The sequence below is a fragment of the Dromiciops gliroides genome, chromosome 6 (assembly GCF_019393635.1).
Source record: "Dromiciops gliroides isolate mDroGli1 chromosome 6, mDroGli1.pri, whole genome shotgun sequence".
Lineage (NCBI taxonomy): Eukaryota > Metazoa > Chordata > Mammalia > Microbiotheria > Microbiotheriidae > Dromiciops > Dromiciops gliroides.
The window spans coordinates 112,929,617-112,947,116 of NC_057866.1; the positions used below are offsets into that span (position 1 = coordinate 112,929,617).

The 17,500-nt window shown below is 35.0% G+C and overlaps 1 protein-coding gene across 1 annotated transcript in view; it reads right to left on the bottom strand.

The window, feature by feature from the left end:
- Positions 1–17,500, bottom strand: part of LOC122732063 (WD repeat-containing protein 19-like) — a 135,727-nt gene that overhangs the window by 56,795 nt on the left and 61,432 nt on the right. Inside the window, exons 19-25 of the mRNA XM_043972253.1 lie at positions 10,453–10,510; positions 8,235–8,381; positions 8,076–8,158; positions 7,302–7,385; positions 6,143–6,289; positions 4,380–4,504; positions 3,778–3,890 (exon numbers count right to left, since the gene is read on the bottom strand). Of these exons, the coding sequence (XP_043828188.1) occupies positions 3,778–3,890; positions 4,380–4,504; positions 6,143–6,289; positions 7,302–7,385; positions 8,076–8,158; positions 8,235–8,381; positions 10,453–10,510 (757 nt within the window). The remainder of the gene's footprint in view (positions 1–3,777; positions 3,891–4,379; positions 4,505–6,142; positions 6,290–7,301; positions 7,386–8,075; positions 8,159–8,234; positions 8,382–10,452; positions 10,511–17,500) is intronic.

The window sequence follows — 17,500 nt, forward strand, 5'->3', positions numbered from 1 at the left end:
GACCTCACGGAATGCCTGGTACATAGTAAGTACTTAATCAATGCTTGTTGAATTGAATTACATGTGCCCTAACCATATTCCCTCTCCTCAAGGACCTTGCTTAATCAATGCCTCTTCTTCTAATGCATTTTCAATATCCCCCTCTTTATCAACTCTCATTTGTGTATAAACATACACATCCCAATCCTAAAAAAAAAAATCTATCCCTTGCCTTTTCTATCCCTCAACTCTACTTTGTCATTCTAACTACTGACATCACTATTGGGGTCACATGGTGGCAAAACACAGGGTTATATCATTCTACACATCCTGCTTCCAAAAAGCAGAACAAAGACATACTTCAGCCCCTGAGCTACTGTTTCATTCTTCCCTTTTTCTGACAAACCTTTTGAAAACCCTAATATACCTACTTTCTTTCCTCTCTTGAATCCCTTGCAACATGGTCTCTATGTATAGTACTTTACTACAACTGCTCAATCTGAGGTCACCAATGATCTAATTGCTAAATTCAGTGCCCTATTCTTGGTATTAATTCCCCTTGACTTCTCTAGGCAGCAACTGACCTTGCTGGCTATCTCCTCCTTCCATTAACTTCCATGACACCACACTTCACTATTCTGGCACCTTATTCGTCTGTTTCCTAATTCCCCTACTATACTGACACATTTGTGTTCCTTAAGATTTTGCCTTTGATTTGCTATTGTTTTCACTAGGTATTCTTTCCCTTAGCAACATGATCTACTCCCATGGCTTTAGCTATCACTTCTACATTGATAATTCCCAGATCTAAGATTCCATCCCTTAACTCTTTCTTGAGCTCCAGATATGTATTCGTAAATACCTATAAGACAACTACACTTGAGCGTTCCAACAGTACTTTAGCTTAAGATGGACAAAACTTTACGCCCAAACTTGATAATCTTTTGGATTTCTCTGCCTTTGTCAATGACACCACTATTTATTCATGCTTGAAAATTCAGTTTTAACTTGTTGTATGACTTTTCCCTCAGCCTCACTTCTAATTATCTAAATCAGTCAATAAACATACCTAATTAAATGCATTTACTATGTGCCAAGCACTGTGCTAAGTATGGAAATACAAATAAAAACAAAAAGAAAAATAGCCCTTGCCCTCAAGGGATTTACATTCTAATGGGGGAGGATAACAAGTAAAAGGGGAACTGAATTGGATATGGAGGGAGATGCTCAGGTAGGTGCATGATATCAGAAGACCCTTTCTCAAAATAGAAGTTCCTAAAAAGTAAGAGAAAGAGTCTGCAGGAGCCTAACCAGTTGTCAACTTATGTTGATCCCAGATAGGGATTCCAAATAACAGAGATAAGAAGGTAGAACATTCTAAGCATGAGAAAAGTTTGTGAGTCAGTAAAGATTTAGGTTCAAATCCCACCTCTAACTAAGAACAAGCTAATTAGCCTGAGTCTCATAGCTATTCTTTCCTTTTATAACCACCCACCTAATTCAGTAGCCTTCATAACCAGTCTTCCTACATCTTTAGTCTCTCTCTTCTTCATTCAACCTGTTATACCACTGTCCAGCAACCTTCTCAAGGGACAGGAATTCAAAAGAAAAATCAATTCAGATAGGCACTTTTAGTCTGGATCTGATTTTGCAGTTCCATTACTACAATCCTATGCTTCCCAGTCAAGACCAATCCCTTTTCTCTCTCTCTCTCTCTCTCTCTCTCTCTCTCTCTCTCTCTCTCTCTCTCTCTGTGTCTCTCTTTTTGGTGGGGCAATGAGGGTTAAGTGACTTGCCCAGGGTCACATAGCTAGTAAGTGTCAAGTGTCTGAGGCCAGATTTGAACTCAGGTCCTCCTGAATCCAGGGCCAGTGCTTTATCCACTGCACCACCTAGCTGCCCCTAATCCCTATTTTCTCATCAAAATGTCTACTGACTTGCCAAATACTCTATCACCAATACTTTCTTTCCACACCAACCTTTCTTACTACCACCAAATACCTGTTGCCCTCTGTATCTAACAAAGCAATGAAACACTAGCAGTCTCATATTCCTAAATAATATGGTGTAAGCTTCCATGCCATCAATTTCCATCGGCCTCAGCTATTCCTCATAACAGTGAGAACAGCACAGGGAATCACATAAAGCAGACCACTGATCACTTATGATGTCCAATGCCACAGTACAGAAATGTCCCTATTTTGGGGGTAAAATCTATCCACTATTGTCAGTTAATCTTCTTTACACATGGAATTTAGCAACTGACTAGATATAAGAACTGAGGAAGAAAAAAGTAATCAAAGATGAATTTCACTAGATTTTACATCTGGAAGTCCTGAAAGGTACAAATGCATACACAAAAATGAAAGGAGGTTTTCAGGATAAGGTAAGTTCAATATGGGAACTATTAACTTTGGGATGCTAATGGAAAACCTAGATAAAGATATACAACAGGCATTTGGAAGTGGAGAATTAAATAGATAAGTGCTAGAAATAGAATCTTGGAGTCCTCTGAATAATTAAAACCACAAAAGTGGATGATATTGCAAGAATGAAAGAATAGAGGGGGAAGAAGAGAGGTATGAGATAGTGTTTGTGAGAAATACATCATTAAAGGGAAGGGATTAAGAAGTCAGGGAGGAAGAGAGATAAGAATTAAGAAGACATGGGAAGATAAGCAGGAAAAAGTGAAGGAGAAAGTATCAATAAAAAGAGAATGTTAACTATGTCAAAAGTTGCCAAGAAGCTAAGGATGAATCCTGAAAAAAAAGGCCTTTGGATTTAATTATTAGATCATCAGCAACCTTACAGAGAGGAGTTTCAGGAGAGATAGGAACAGAAGCCAGAATGCAAGTGATTAAAGAGTTAGCAGGTAGTGAATAAATAAAATATAGAGAATGTAGATTCCTTTTTTTTTTTTTTGGCAGGGCAATGGGGGTTAAGTGACTTGCCCAGGGTCACACAGCTAGTAAGTGTCAAGTGTCTGAGGCTGGATTTGAACTCAGGTCCTCCTGAATCCATGGCTGGTACTTTATCCACTTTGCCACCTAGCTTCCCCTCATGTAGATTCCTTTTTGAGAAATGTGGCACTGAAGAGGAAAAAAGAAACAGGATAATGGTTTGAGGTATTAATAGGATCAAGGAAAATTTGTGTGTGTGGTTTTTTTTTAAGTTGAGGGAAACATGAAGCATGTTTGTAGCCCCAGTGTCACAGTTCACACAACTATCGTATGGCTTTTAACTTCCTGTCAACCTTAGTCCCAGTTAAACGGGGTCTGAATGACAGAATTTTAGGATGCATCTTTACCCTACTTGGAACACTACTCTGAAGATATGTACAAGTCTGCATACCAACATTGATTGATCTGCCTCTGGATAAAATGGCAGGAAAATCGTTGAATATGGAGTTGTGGATATTGGAGTGGGAAAAGAGAATAGGAAATTGGGTTTAAATAGTCTTTTCTCTAGACTTCTGATACTACAGAAAAAAATAAGGTCTGAGGGATTAAGTCAAGCAGGAGATGGAAAAGGCAGACAGCTTAGGGATCTCAACTGGTAAGGGGTGCAGGGAACAACAGACTAAAGAGTCTTTATAGGAATAAAATTTTATTACCTTTGTAACATCTTGAGAGAAATCTAGTTATTAAGAAGAGGGAAAAACAGAAACTAGCTAAGAGATTACCAAAGTGCATGCAGGAAAACCTGGAAGTAAATTATGGAAGCAACACTTCATTGATCTCACTTCTTCCAAAACTATCTTTAAAATTAAGCCAATGATGTTTTCAGCTAAAGACTGACCCGTGCATACTGGCCACACAGCAAAAAGAATTTTCCAGCTGAAAAATGTTTCTTTTCTCCTTCAAAATATAAAGCAATGCTCTGATAATCTTCATTAGTGGTATCCTCAGAACCTATAACAGAGACAGACTAAATGTAATTCTACATCTTCAATGCCAGGAATGTGTTAACACTATTAGTTCTTCCTGTCCACCTCCAATATCTTTAAGTCCAAATGGATTTATTCCTATTGAAGCACAGAATGGTCTAAGTGATAGCTTCAGCCATATAGTGTGCAAAAAAAAAAAAAGGTCTACGCAGGTCTTAGATCTGAATAAATAAGTCTCCCAGGGACTATAAAGAAGTTACGTTGATGTAAAAAAATTAGAATATCACATTTCCTTCTTCTATATTATATTCCCCTGCCCTGCCCAAGGGAACTGGGTTCACTTTAAATAAAGAAGAGAAGAGGGAAGAAAGTATTGGTAATTACAGAGGGAATCATGATAAGAGAAAAGAAAACAAAAAGGAAACAAAGGAGAAATACTTTTGGACTGAAAACACTTACAAAGTTTTATATGACATTTAAATAAATAATCCCATTAAAATTTCACAAAATTTACCAATAATATCAGCATAAAGTTCCATCTGATTATGCTGCTGGGCCAGTGTGAAAGCTTCATTATTGCACTTGGACATAACCAGAAACTGGATAGCAGAACCATAGTCACCCAGCTGGAGGAAGAATCTAATTCAAATAAAGATGTACAACATAAAAAATTAATAAAAACCTAGCACATTTGGGGGGCTAGGTGGCACAGTGGATAGAGCACCGGCCCTAGATTCAGGAGGACCTGAGTTCAAATCCAGCTTCAGACACTTAACACTTACTAGCTGTGTGACCCTGGGCAAGTCACTTAACCCCAACTGCCTCACACACACACACAAAAAAACCAAAACCTAGCACATCTGGCTGAAAGTATGTTGTTGTAGTTCCAGAACCTACTCCACCATAACTCTTCATAGCTCAACCTTCTTGCCTTCCCCTGATGCATAAGAAATAACAGGAACAAGCAGCAACTATCTGAGTAAATTCAACTGTCAACATTATATATATATATATATATATATATGTATATATATATATATATATATATATATATATATATATATAAAAACACTGCCAATGATGTCAGATGTTTTGGTTAGACTCCCTCTTTAATTTGGAAACCACACTTAATACTATTTACGAGAGATAAGAGATTTTTTTAAAGCCAGGAAGAACCACAACAGGCTTAAACTGTTAACCTAAAAATAATAAGATTTTATATGATTTGACATTATTCTGTTGATAGTATATTTTAAATAGAGAATAGTTTTCCATATGGACATCAAATACTCTGACATTCTACTATCTTTGTCTTTGAGTCTATTTTGTGTATTTGCAGTATATGAATAAGCCATAGTTATGCAACTGAGCAGAGTTTTGCAACTGAGTCCAAAGTTTTGCAATAATCAATAAAAATAGCATAAATATTATGGTGCTTTAGGCAGTTTCTTCAATAATGACCAAATCTCTAATAAGTTGTTTGTATCTGAGGAAATTTTTGGCACTTTTTTTGGCTCTTCGACCAATGCATTGTTTCCTTGTATTTACAGATTATTTTAGTGATACAAATGTTTCGTGTGAAGTATATAAACATGTAATTGGCCTATATCTGGAGGTAGTTACTGGTGTTATTTTTCTTCTTATTATTATAAGAATTACTATTATTACTATTATACGAATACGCAGTCAGAAGCTGGAATCTTCAATTTGCAGAACATCTAATGATTTTGACTGGAGTAAAGAAAGAATAAAACAAAGTAAGTAATGTGAAGTAAAGCTGAAGAAAAAAATAAATAAATAATTTTAAAATAAAAATAAAGCTGAAGAGGTAGGCTGTAGTTGAATTGTAAAGGACCTAAAAAGACAGTAAGGAGTTTGCATTAGATCCAGTTGGGAGTCACTATGGCTTTTGAAGAGGCTAAGTCTATGCTTGGGGAAGAGTATTTTGATAGCTATAGGAGTAGAGAAATTAGAGGCACGGAGCCAAACTAGGAGCCTATTTCAATAGTCCAGGTGAGAGGTGCTAAGAACCTAAACTAGGGTTGTGAGAAGAGAGATGAATATGAGAGATACTATGGAGATAGAATCAAGTACAATGTGGCAACAAGATATGGGAGTAGAAAGAAAAGGGGCAAAGATGACTCTGAAGTTATGAACCTGGACTGAGAGAATATTACTGTGAGATCCTGAACATAAGTCCCATCTTACTCCCCTGTCTGGCCCTATTAGTACGATATATTTTTACCCCAAGAAATTACAACACGATTATTATATTACCTGGCTACCATTTTGGCTCCCTCAAGAGACTGGGTTTCCCTGACAACACTAACAGCTTTTTCAGGATTACCAAGATGGTCCAAATATATACGTATCACATTATCCCATTGCTTGGCATTTTTATAAGCCACAACAGCTTCTTTATATCTGGAAAAAACAATGGGCATGTCTTAAATTTCACATTTTGAATATTTTTTTTTAAAGAACTAGAAGCCTGTAATAACAAATGTGACCTTTGCAACACCACTATTCTAATTTCCCCATTTCCTTTATTCTTCTTAATTTTTACCCTCCTTTCTTCATTTATATCTTCTTTTCCCAGTCTCCACCCTATCATTTGCTGTGCTTTCCCTTGGTTCTCCTGGTGGCAAACTTTTAGCAGAAGCGAGCAGTGAAGGATTTCAGAAGTCACTGCCACTGTCTGCCTGAAGAGAAGACATGGCCCCTTGAGGTTACATCCCTAAGTCACCATGAGGCACTTTAAAGCTCTTTAAGGAGGATCCAAATATGTAATCCAAAAGTAATCCAATCTCTAACTAAGGAATATTCAAAGTTTTAACTAAACTAAAGGATTTTTCTAAGTGAATGCCTATAACTTTAGCCTATAGCTAGAGATTCATGCAAAGAATATGAGATCTAAATAGTACTTTTAAGTCATGTCACAAACTATTTTAAGATGATATTTAGATAAACTTTTTTGCAGAAAGGTAGATATTTATATTTCCATGAAAATGGAGTTATCTTTAAATAATGTTTAATGTATACCTTTCTTGGTGTTTTGTTAAAATAAAATGTTTTCTGGGGCAGCAAGGTGGCGCAATGGACAGAGCACCGGCCCTGGAGTCAGGAGTACCTGAGTTCAAATCCAGCCTCAGACACTTAACACTTACTAGCTGTGTGACCCTGGGCAAGTCACTTAGCCCCAGTTGCCTCACCAAAATAAATAAATAAATAAATAGATAGATAGACAAATAAATAAACGAATAAATAAATAAATAAACGAACAAATCAATAAATCAATCAATAAATAAGCGAATAAATAAACGAATAAACAAACAAACAAATAAATGAATGAATGAATGAATGAATAAATAAATAAATGAATGAATGAATGAATGAATGAATAAATAAATGAAATGTTTTCTGAAACAAAACTTACCTTCCATCTGCTTCCTTAGATTTGGCATACTGTAGGTGAACCTTTGGGGAAGACACATGAGGAAGTAACTCACCAACTTTTGCCCTAGAAAATTAATTTAAATTTTAAATTAAAATTATTCAAAGTAATAAATTGCTACGTACGTGAACTAAAATTTTGCTTTTACATTTTTCTTATACCCTTCACCCACAAACTAATGTTTAACTACTTTTTTTTACTTTAAAACATATAGAACAGCAAAAAAGTTCTTGGAAAAATCATACAGATCTTTTTTGCCACTTATGTGATTTAAGAAACCAGGAGAAATATTGTTAAAGTTGTTACCCTAACCCGATGCTAGTTTTCATACTATCTGGTTTCACAATTTAATGAACTTGCCTCTTCAACAGCTAAGTTCAGCAGACAAATTTTACTAAAATAAAACTGGAAATCTCCTTCATAAGATGGTAGTAATTTTGAATTCCATAAACCCTAAGATATTATAAGGAAATAGAGAGATCATCAAAGAATACTTGAGCTAATTGTAAAGATAAGAACAGTATGATGGGAAAGCTTCTTTTACTCTTTTTTTTTTTTTTTTGGCAAGGCAATGGGGGTTAAGTGACTTGCCCAGGGTCACACAGCTAGTAAGTGTCAAGTGTCTGAGGCCGGATTCGAACTCAGGTACTCCTGAATCCAGGGCTGGTGCTTATCCACTGCGCCACCTAGCCACCCCCATTTTATTCATTTTTTAAAAACAACCCTGTACTACATTTAGCCACATCAAATCCTTACCAGTTTTTACATCGGATATACACTGATGCTGCTTTATCATAGTATTGTCCTTTTTCGTATAACTGAGCGGCTTCTGAAAATTGCTATAATGAAAGAAAGTTATTTTTAATGAAGAAATCCATTAGTTAGTCATTTAATTATATAACTTTAAAAGAATACCTTCATGCTTTCTAGAATTGCTCCACAGTCCTTTTTCAACAGTCTGCTAGGATGTTTAATGGCTTGATTTACCCCTCGACGAATATCTCCCATGCGAATGGACATCTGAGCCACTCCAGCTTGACAAGCTTCATCATGCTCTTGATACTTAAATTTCAAAGTAAGAAAAACATTTTTCATTTTTCACAAAAAAGTTGGTTTTTAAAAATTCATGGAGGGGCAGCTAGATGGCGCAGTGGATAGAGCACCGGCCCTGGAGTCAGGAGTACCTGAGTTCAAATCCGGCCTCAGACACTTAACACTTACTAGCTGTGTGACCCTGGGCAAGTCACTTAACCCCAACTGCCTCACTAAAAAAAAAAAAAAAACATGGGAATAGGAGAACAAACATTTTTAAAGGAGCACAAATAATTTTTTATTTTATTTTTCTATAAAACTTTTTAGTTTTATAGAAAGGTATTCTTTTTTTCAAGCATAATTCACCTGGAATTACTTTTATTTTCCTATTTGAACACAGAATTTGGCTAAAATCTAAAACGAATTTTCCCATAAAACTTTAAAAACATATCAATTGGGCAGCTAGGTAGTGCAGTGGATAGAGCACCAGCCCTGGAGTCAGGAGGACCTGAGTTCAAATCGGGCCTCAGACACTTGACACTTATTAGGTGTGTGACCCTGGGCAAGTTACTTAATCCCAATTGCCTCACACAAACAAAAAAAATCCATATTGATTATTATGTGGCTTGTAGGTTTATGTATATAGCATTACTCATTAAAGGCCTTCCCAAAGCATTCCTTTTGTAACTCAGACTATACTAATATTTAAACTCTTGCCATAGGAGTAGGAAGCTAAAGTGAGCACCTCAACTAAATCCATTTTTCAATTCAATTTCATTTGGACCAGAACAAGTTTTCTAAAAATTAATGGTTTCAACAACAACAAAAAAAAATTAATGGTTTCAGGGCAGCTAGGTGGTACAGTGGATAAAGCAACAGCCCTGAATTCAGGAGGACCTGAGTTCAAATCCAACCTCAGACACTTGACACTTACTAGCCACGTGACTCTGGGCAAGTCACTTAATCCTCACTTTCCCCTCCCCCCAAAATTTAATGGTTTGCCAATTATGTCCATTTGCAAACATTCACACAAATACATACATAATACATAAATACATAATAGTATCCAAATTTAAAGGATGATTCTAGGTATTCCCATGAGAACAAAGATATCTCCCTTAGTACTTTGTATGTTATATAAAAATTCAATAAATATACGTTGAATAAACAAATTTTAAAACTCAGCACTTTATTTCAGGATAGAAATCAGATGGAGATACTATTAAAACAAAACAAAATAGAAATCAGAGGGAGGAAAACTATGAGAGGGAAGGCAATGTGAAAGAGAGGTAAAGTCAAGGAGATGTTCCTTGAAGTCAGTTTTGATGATGGGATGCAAGTATGGGGAAATGGTAGCAGTAAAAACTGACCAGACCTATTAATTTTCTGTCAGATAAAGGGTTGGGTGTGTTCATGGGCATGCTATGTGTTCAGAGTGTTGGGCACAGCCTGAACAGAGAGAGGCAGTACAGTAATGGGGGGGGGGGGGCGGGACCTGAGTTCTAGTCTTAGGATTTAGCAATAACTCTGTGGTCTTAGTCAAGTCACAACTTCAATAAGTTTAAGTTCCCTCAGTTATGAGATGAAGGATTTGGACTAAATCAGCTCCAAGGTCCCTTCAGGCTCCTCTATAATTCTATTAGATTTTGTCACATGCAGAATGGGGATAGGGCTTCAAAGCAGAATGAACAGGCTAGAAACGATAGCTACATTTTTTGTTTTGCCAGAGCATTTGGCAATGGGAATGTTAAAACGGGCATCATTCAAAAACAATTATTGAATAAATGACAGACTGTGAAGTGGAGCGAGAACTGTGAAATGATCAAATGGAGCCATCAGGTGAAACAAAATGAAAACTTAGACCTATGAGTAAAAGTTTGACTAGGAATTAGACCTTGGAAACAGGGGCTAGGCATACTGATATTCATCTTTGCCTCTCTTGGTCATCTTTGAAGAATTAGTAATCTGACCCTCTTTCATTGGTATAATCACACTTATATCCAAAATCAATTCTGTCAAATAGTTTATATGCAAATCCCTGCTTTTATGCATTTCAGTAAACCTTTGAGAGTAAATTGAATCTTAGAATCCTTTGTCTTACCTTATTGTTTCCAGTTATTCCTTTCTCGTAGTGAGCCAAAGCATTTACATAATCACCCCTAAATGAAAATTAGATAAATTTATTAATCGAAAGTTAATAGCAGATACTGAAAGCTTTTCCCCTTCTTCCCTTCTTCCATTTGAGTAACTGAGGAGAAGAAATGGCGTCTTAAGTCAGCAATAACAATAAATGTTTACTGAACTACATGGCAATGGATAGAAAGAGATAACTGGCTTCACTATAAAGGAAAAAGGCAGAGCTGGAAGTAGAGGTCAATGAAGGTTTTGGCTTCATCTTCCATTGGAGAGAGGCCACTGGAAAACAAGATTCCTAAAGATTCATCCTCACAAAACCGGGAGCCATAAGTAATAACAGGAAATGGACTTGGGGAAAGGTAGTTGACAGGGATGCTCTCATATTCAAGACTTTTAAGAGGCTGTGGGAATTTACATATATCTTTGGGATTAATGGTTGTTTATTGAAAGTGATTTGTTTCGTTTTCCCCCTTTTAATAAAATTTTCTTTTGTAATATTGTGAATGCTAAATTTAATGATAGGAAGTTGGTCTCAGTATGCTAATAAGTATCACACATACATTTTTCCAGATTTCCTAGGATGAGAACCTACTATAAACCAAGACAGGAAAAAAATTCCCCAAAGGGTAAGCATGCCTTTCCTATCATAAGACCCTCTGATATAAATGTTACAATCATTTTTAAATTAAATAGCAATAGGGGCACCTAGGTGGCACAGTAAATACAGCACCGGCCCTAGATTCAGGAGAACCTGAGTTCAAATCCGGCCTCAGACACTTGACACTTATTAGTTATGTGACCCAGGGCAAGTCACTTAACCCTCATTGCCCCACCAAAAAAAAATAAATAAATAGCAATACAGATCATATGCAAATATATATATATATATATATATATATATATATTACTTCTGACCAATACCTCTTACTATATAATTCCTGTTCTATCCCCATCTGAACTCAGAGAAGTTATTTTTTGGTAGTTACTAGAGCTACTTTCTTACCATTCATTAAGCTGAGAAATAACTGAATATTATAGAATGGGTAGACAGAAAAACTGGGAAAAGATATGAGAGTAATGCAAGAAAACTATGAAAAAAAAAAGAACAGTTTGGTAAAGAGGCACAAAAGTAAACACTGAAGAAAATAACACCTTAAAAAATTAATTGGCCCAATGGCAAAAGAAACTCAAAACTTCATTAAAGAAAACAATTCTTTAGGGGGCAGCTAGATGGCACAGTGGATAAAGCACCAGCCCTGGATTCAGGAAGACCTGAGTTCAAATTCGGCTTCAGACACTTGATGCTAGCTGTGTGACCCTGGGCAAGTCACTTAACCCTCATTAACCCACAAAAAGAAAAAGAAAAAGAACTCCTTAAAAAGTAGAATTTGCCAAATGGAAAAGGAGGTACAAAAGTAAACTAAAGAAAATAATTCCTAAAAAACTGGAATTGGACAAGTGGAAGCTAATGACTCTATGAGACATCAAGAGACAACAAAACAAAATCAAAAGAATAAAAAAAGAAAAAATGTGAAATAATTCATAGAAAAAACAACTGACCTGGAAAACAGATTGAGGAGAGACAATTTAAGAAGTATTGGACTACCTGAAAACCATGATCAAAAAAGGGGGCCTAGACAACACCTTTCAAGAAATTATCAAAGAAAACAGCCCTGATATCTTAGAACATGAAGGTAAAACAAAAATTGAAATAATCCACCTATCACCTCCTGAAAGAATCCCAAAATGAAAACTCCCAGTAATATTGTAGCCAAATTCCTGAACTCCAAAATCAAGGAGAAAATATTGCAACAGTCAAAATGAAAGAATTCAAATATCATGGAGCAACAGTCAGGATCATACAAGATTTAGGAGCTTCCACATTAAAGAAGCAGAAGAGCTAAAATTACAATAAAGAATAATTTACTCAGCAAAACTTAGAATAATCTTTCAGGGGAAAGGGGAATAGATTTTAATGAAACAGAAAACTTTCAAGCATTCTTTGTTTTTTGGTTTTGGGGGGTTTTTCTTTGTTTTGTTTTGAATTGTTTTGTTTTTTGTTTTTGCGGGGCAATGAGGGTTAAGTGACTTGCCCAGGGTCACACAGCTAGTAAGTGTCAAGTGTCTGAGTCTGGATTTGAACTCAGGTCCTCCTGAATCCAGGGCCAGTGCTTTATCGACTGCGCCACCTAGCTGTCTCACAAGCATTCTTGATATAAAGACTAAAGCTGAAGAGGAAATTTAACATTCAAATACAAGACAAGAGAAGTATAAAAAGGTAAAAATGAAAAACAAATCAAAGGCACTTAATAAGGCTAAACTATTTACATTCCTATATGGGAAGATAATACATGTAAGTCTTAATAAGTTTGTCATTATCCGGGAAGTTAGGAATCTATATGGACAGAGGGCACAAGTGTGAGTCAACTATTATAGGATGATCTTTAAAAAATAAAGGGATGGAAAAAAATAAATAAAGGGATGGGAAGCACTAGGAGGAGGGGGGAAAAAGAAGAACAGTGGAAATTATCTCACATAAAAGACGTATACAAGGAAGAGCCCTTGTAGTGGAGGAGAAAACGGGAAGGTCATGGTAGGTGATGCTTGAACCTTACCCTCATCAGAATTGGTTCAAAGAGGTACAGAAATCTACCAACAGGGAACTAGAAGAGAAGAGGATAAGAGAAGGGGTAGAGTAATAAAAGGAAGGGGAAAATTAAGGGAAATAGTGGTGAGAAACAAAACAGATTTTTGAGGAGAGAGAGGGTAAAGAGAGATAAGGAGAAACAGGAAAAAAAGAATAGAGGTAAATACACAGTAATCATAACTGTGAATGTGAATGGAATAAAGTCACCCATAAAAAAGAAGCGGGTAGCAGAATGAATTAGACACCAAAATCAAAATATCTTGTTTACAAGAAACACACTTCAAACTAAGCTAAAATAAGCAGTTGAAATAGAATATATTGTGCTTCAGGTGAGGTAAAAAGGGCAGGGGTAGAAATCATGATCTCAGACAAAGCAAAAGCAAAAATATACAACTAAGAGATAATCTGGAAAACTAAAAGGTACTTTTACTAAATGGTACCATAGGCAATGAAGTAATATCAATACTAAGCATATATGCACCAAATGGCAGAGCATCCAAATTCTTAAAGGAAAAGTTAATTGAGTTATAGAAGGAAACAGAGAGTAAAAATGCATTGGTAGGACACCTCCATTTACCCCTCTCGATACTAGATAAATCTAACTATAAAATAAATAAGGAGTTAAGAAAAATAATAGAATTTTAGAAAAGTTAGATATTATAGACCTCTGGAGAAAACTGAATGGAAATAGAAAGGAGTATGCCATCTATACATGGCACCTTCACAAAAACTAACCATGTAATAAGGATGAAAACTTCACAAACAAATGCAAATGCACCATTTTTGGACCATAATGAAATAAAAATTACACTCAATAAAAAGGCATTAGAACCACAGATTAAAAATTAATTGGAAACCAAATAATCTAATCTTAAAGAATGAGGGGGTCAAAGAACAAATTGTGGAATAATCAGTAATTTCATTAAAAATAATGAGAACAATGAGAAAAGGTACCAAAATTTGTGGAATATAGTCAAAGAAATACTTAGGGGAAATTTTCTATCTCAAAATAAATAAGAAAAAAACACAGACCAATGAATTGGGCTCACCACTAAAAAAAAAAAACTAGTAAAAAAATTTTAAAGCCCAGTTAAATATAAAAATAGAAATCCTAGAAATCAAAAGAGAGATAAAACTGAAAGTTAAAAAAACAGCACTGAACCAAATAAAACTCAGAGCTGGTTATATTAAAAAGCAATAAAACAGATAAGTAAACCATTGATTAATTTGATTTAAAAAAAGAAAGATAAAAACAAATTACCAGTATCAAAAATAAAAAGGATGAATTCACCACCAATGAAGAAGAAATTAATTTAATTATTTGGAGCTATTTTGTCCAAGTATATGTCAATAAATCTTATAATCCAAGTGAAATGGTTGAATATTTACAAAAAAACTATGAATTGTCCAGATTAACAGTAGAGGAAATGGAATTCTTAAATAATCCTTAGAAAAAAATCAAAGCCATGAATGAACTCCATAAGAAAAAATCCTATGGTCCAGATGGATTTTAGTGAATTCTAACATTTAAAGAATAATTCAAATAATACTTTATGAACTATTTAGAGAAAATAGGCAAAGAGCGAGTCCTACCAAATTCCTTTTATGACACAAATATGGTTTTGCTAACTGAAACCATGAAGAGCAGAGAAAGAAAATTATAAACCAATTTCTCTAATGCATACTGAAGCAAAAATTTTAAATAATAGCAAGGAGATTACAGAAATATATCACATAGACTGTGGCCAGGTGGGATTTATATCAATAATTCAGGTCTAGTATGATATTAAGAGAACTATAAGCATAACTGGCCATATCAATAACAAAACCAACAAAAAATCATATGATTATCTCAATATATATAGAAAGTTTTAAAGAAAATTCAACATTTATCCCTATTAAAACATTAGAAAGCATATGAATAAATGGAGCTTTCCTTAAAATGATAAGAAGTATCTATCTAAAACCATCAGCAAGCATCTGTAATGGAGGTAAGCTAGGAGCCTTCCTAATAATTAGGATCAGGGGTAAAGGAGCCAGTGTCATCACTATTGTTGACTACTACATGAACTACATGAACACAATTACAAAACACTTTTTATGCAAATAAAGACAGATTATAATTGCTCACAGCAGTCTGAACCAATATTATAAAAATGACAATTCTACCTAAATGTGTTTATACTTATTCAGGTCATACCAATCAAACTACTAAAGAATTATTTTATGGAGCTAGAAAAAAAATTCACTTGGAAAAACAAAAGGTCAAGATATCTAGGAAAACAATAAAAAATGTGAAGGAAGGCAGTCTAGCAGTAAATTACAAATCAGTAATCACCAAAACATTCTGTTACTGGCTAAGAAACAGAGTGATGGATTAAGTGGAATAGATGAGGTATACAATACACAGTAGTAAATGTCCTTAGTAATCTAGTGTTTGATAAACCCAAAGATCCAAGTTTTAGGAGCAAGAACTCACTATTTCACAAAAATTTCTGGGAAACTTGGAAAGCAGTTTGGCAGAAACTAGGTACAGAATAATATCTCGTGCCATTTACCAAGATAAAGCCAAAATGGCACATGATTTAGACATAAAGAGGGACACTATAAGCAAATTAGGGGATCATGGAACATGCTGTCAGATCTATACATAAGGGGACAGTTTATGATCAAAGAGGAAACAGAGAGGATTACAGGGAAGTAAAATAAATAATTCTGATTACATTAAACATTTTTTGCATGAAAAAAACCAATGCAGCCAAAGATTAGAAGAAAAGTAAGAAACTGGGAAAAAACTTTTTTACAATAAGTTTATCTAATAAGGGCCTCATTTCTCAAATATATAGGGAACTGAAAAAAAATGTCTAAAAATAAGAGCCATTCCTCAATTGACAAGTATAAAAAGGATATGAACAGGCAGTTTTCAGAAGAAGAAATCAAAGCTCTCTAAAGTCATATGAAAAAAATGCTCTAGATGACTATTGATTAGATAAATGAAAACTAAAATAACCCTGAGGTACCACTCATACCTATCAGACTGGTTAACATAAGAGAAAAGGAAAGTGACAAATGAAGGAGGAAATGTGGGGGAAATGGAACACTAATATACTGCTGGTAGAGTTGTGAACTGATCCAAACACTTTGGAGAAGAATTTGGAACTATGCCCAAAAGGCAATCAAACTGTGCATACCCCTTGACCTAGAAATATCACTACTAGGTCTATATCCCAAAGAGATCAAAGAAAAAGAAAAAGGACTTATATGTACAAAAACATTCATTGCAGCTCTTTTTGTAGTGGCAAAGAACTAAAATGGAGGTGATGCTCATCAATTGGGGGTGACTGAACAATTTGTGATATATAATTATGATGGTATAAGAAATTATATGAGGGATGGTTTCAGAAAAACCTGGGAAGATATATATGAACTGATGCAAAGTGAACTGAGCAATACCAGGAAAACATTGTGCACAGTAACAGCAATATTGTAATGATGATCAGCTGTGAAAGATTTGTCCAGACTGATCAATACAATGATTCAAGACAATTTCAAAAGACTAATTATAAAAATGTTATAATTGAATATATATATATATATATATATATATAACCTATATCTGATTGTTTACCATCTCAGGGGGTAGGAAGGGGAGGGAAGAGGAGGGAACAAGAGAGAGATAGAATTTGGAACTCAACACTTTAAATAAAAATGTTTATTAAGAAAAAAAAAGAAAAATGTTATCCACCTCCAGAGAGAGAACTGATGAACTGAGTTTAGAATGAAGCATAATTTTTTCACTTTCTTTATTTTTCTTTTTGCAACATGGATGATACGTAAATGATTTTACAAGTATAATTAACATCACATTGCTTATCTTTTCAATGGTTTAGGGAAGGGTGGAAGAGAGAGAATTTGGAAATTTAAAAAAATTAAATGCATGTTTAAAAGATAACTTTTTAAAAAAAAAAAAGACTCAGCTCAAATCCTATTTTACAAGAGGCCTTTCCTAGGCCCTGCTATTAATGTCTTTCCTCTGAGATTACCTCCCATTTACTCTATCTATCTATCTATCTATCTCTCTATCCATCCATCCATCCATCTATCTACCTATCTATGTATCTATGTGAACATAGTTGTTTGTATATTCTCTTTCTCTCCATTGGAATATGGACCCCTTGAGGGCAGAACTGTGCTTTGCCTTTCTTGATGTCCCCAGCTCTAATAAGGCCCTGGAATATGACAGTTAAGCTATAAGTTAAATAGGCTTCACTAGGCTGGCTTGGGAACTAACCCACACTGGTAAAATTGTTTCTATGGGAACGAAATTCAAGCAACCAATTTACAGACAAAAATTTGAAATGTAACC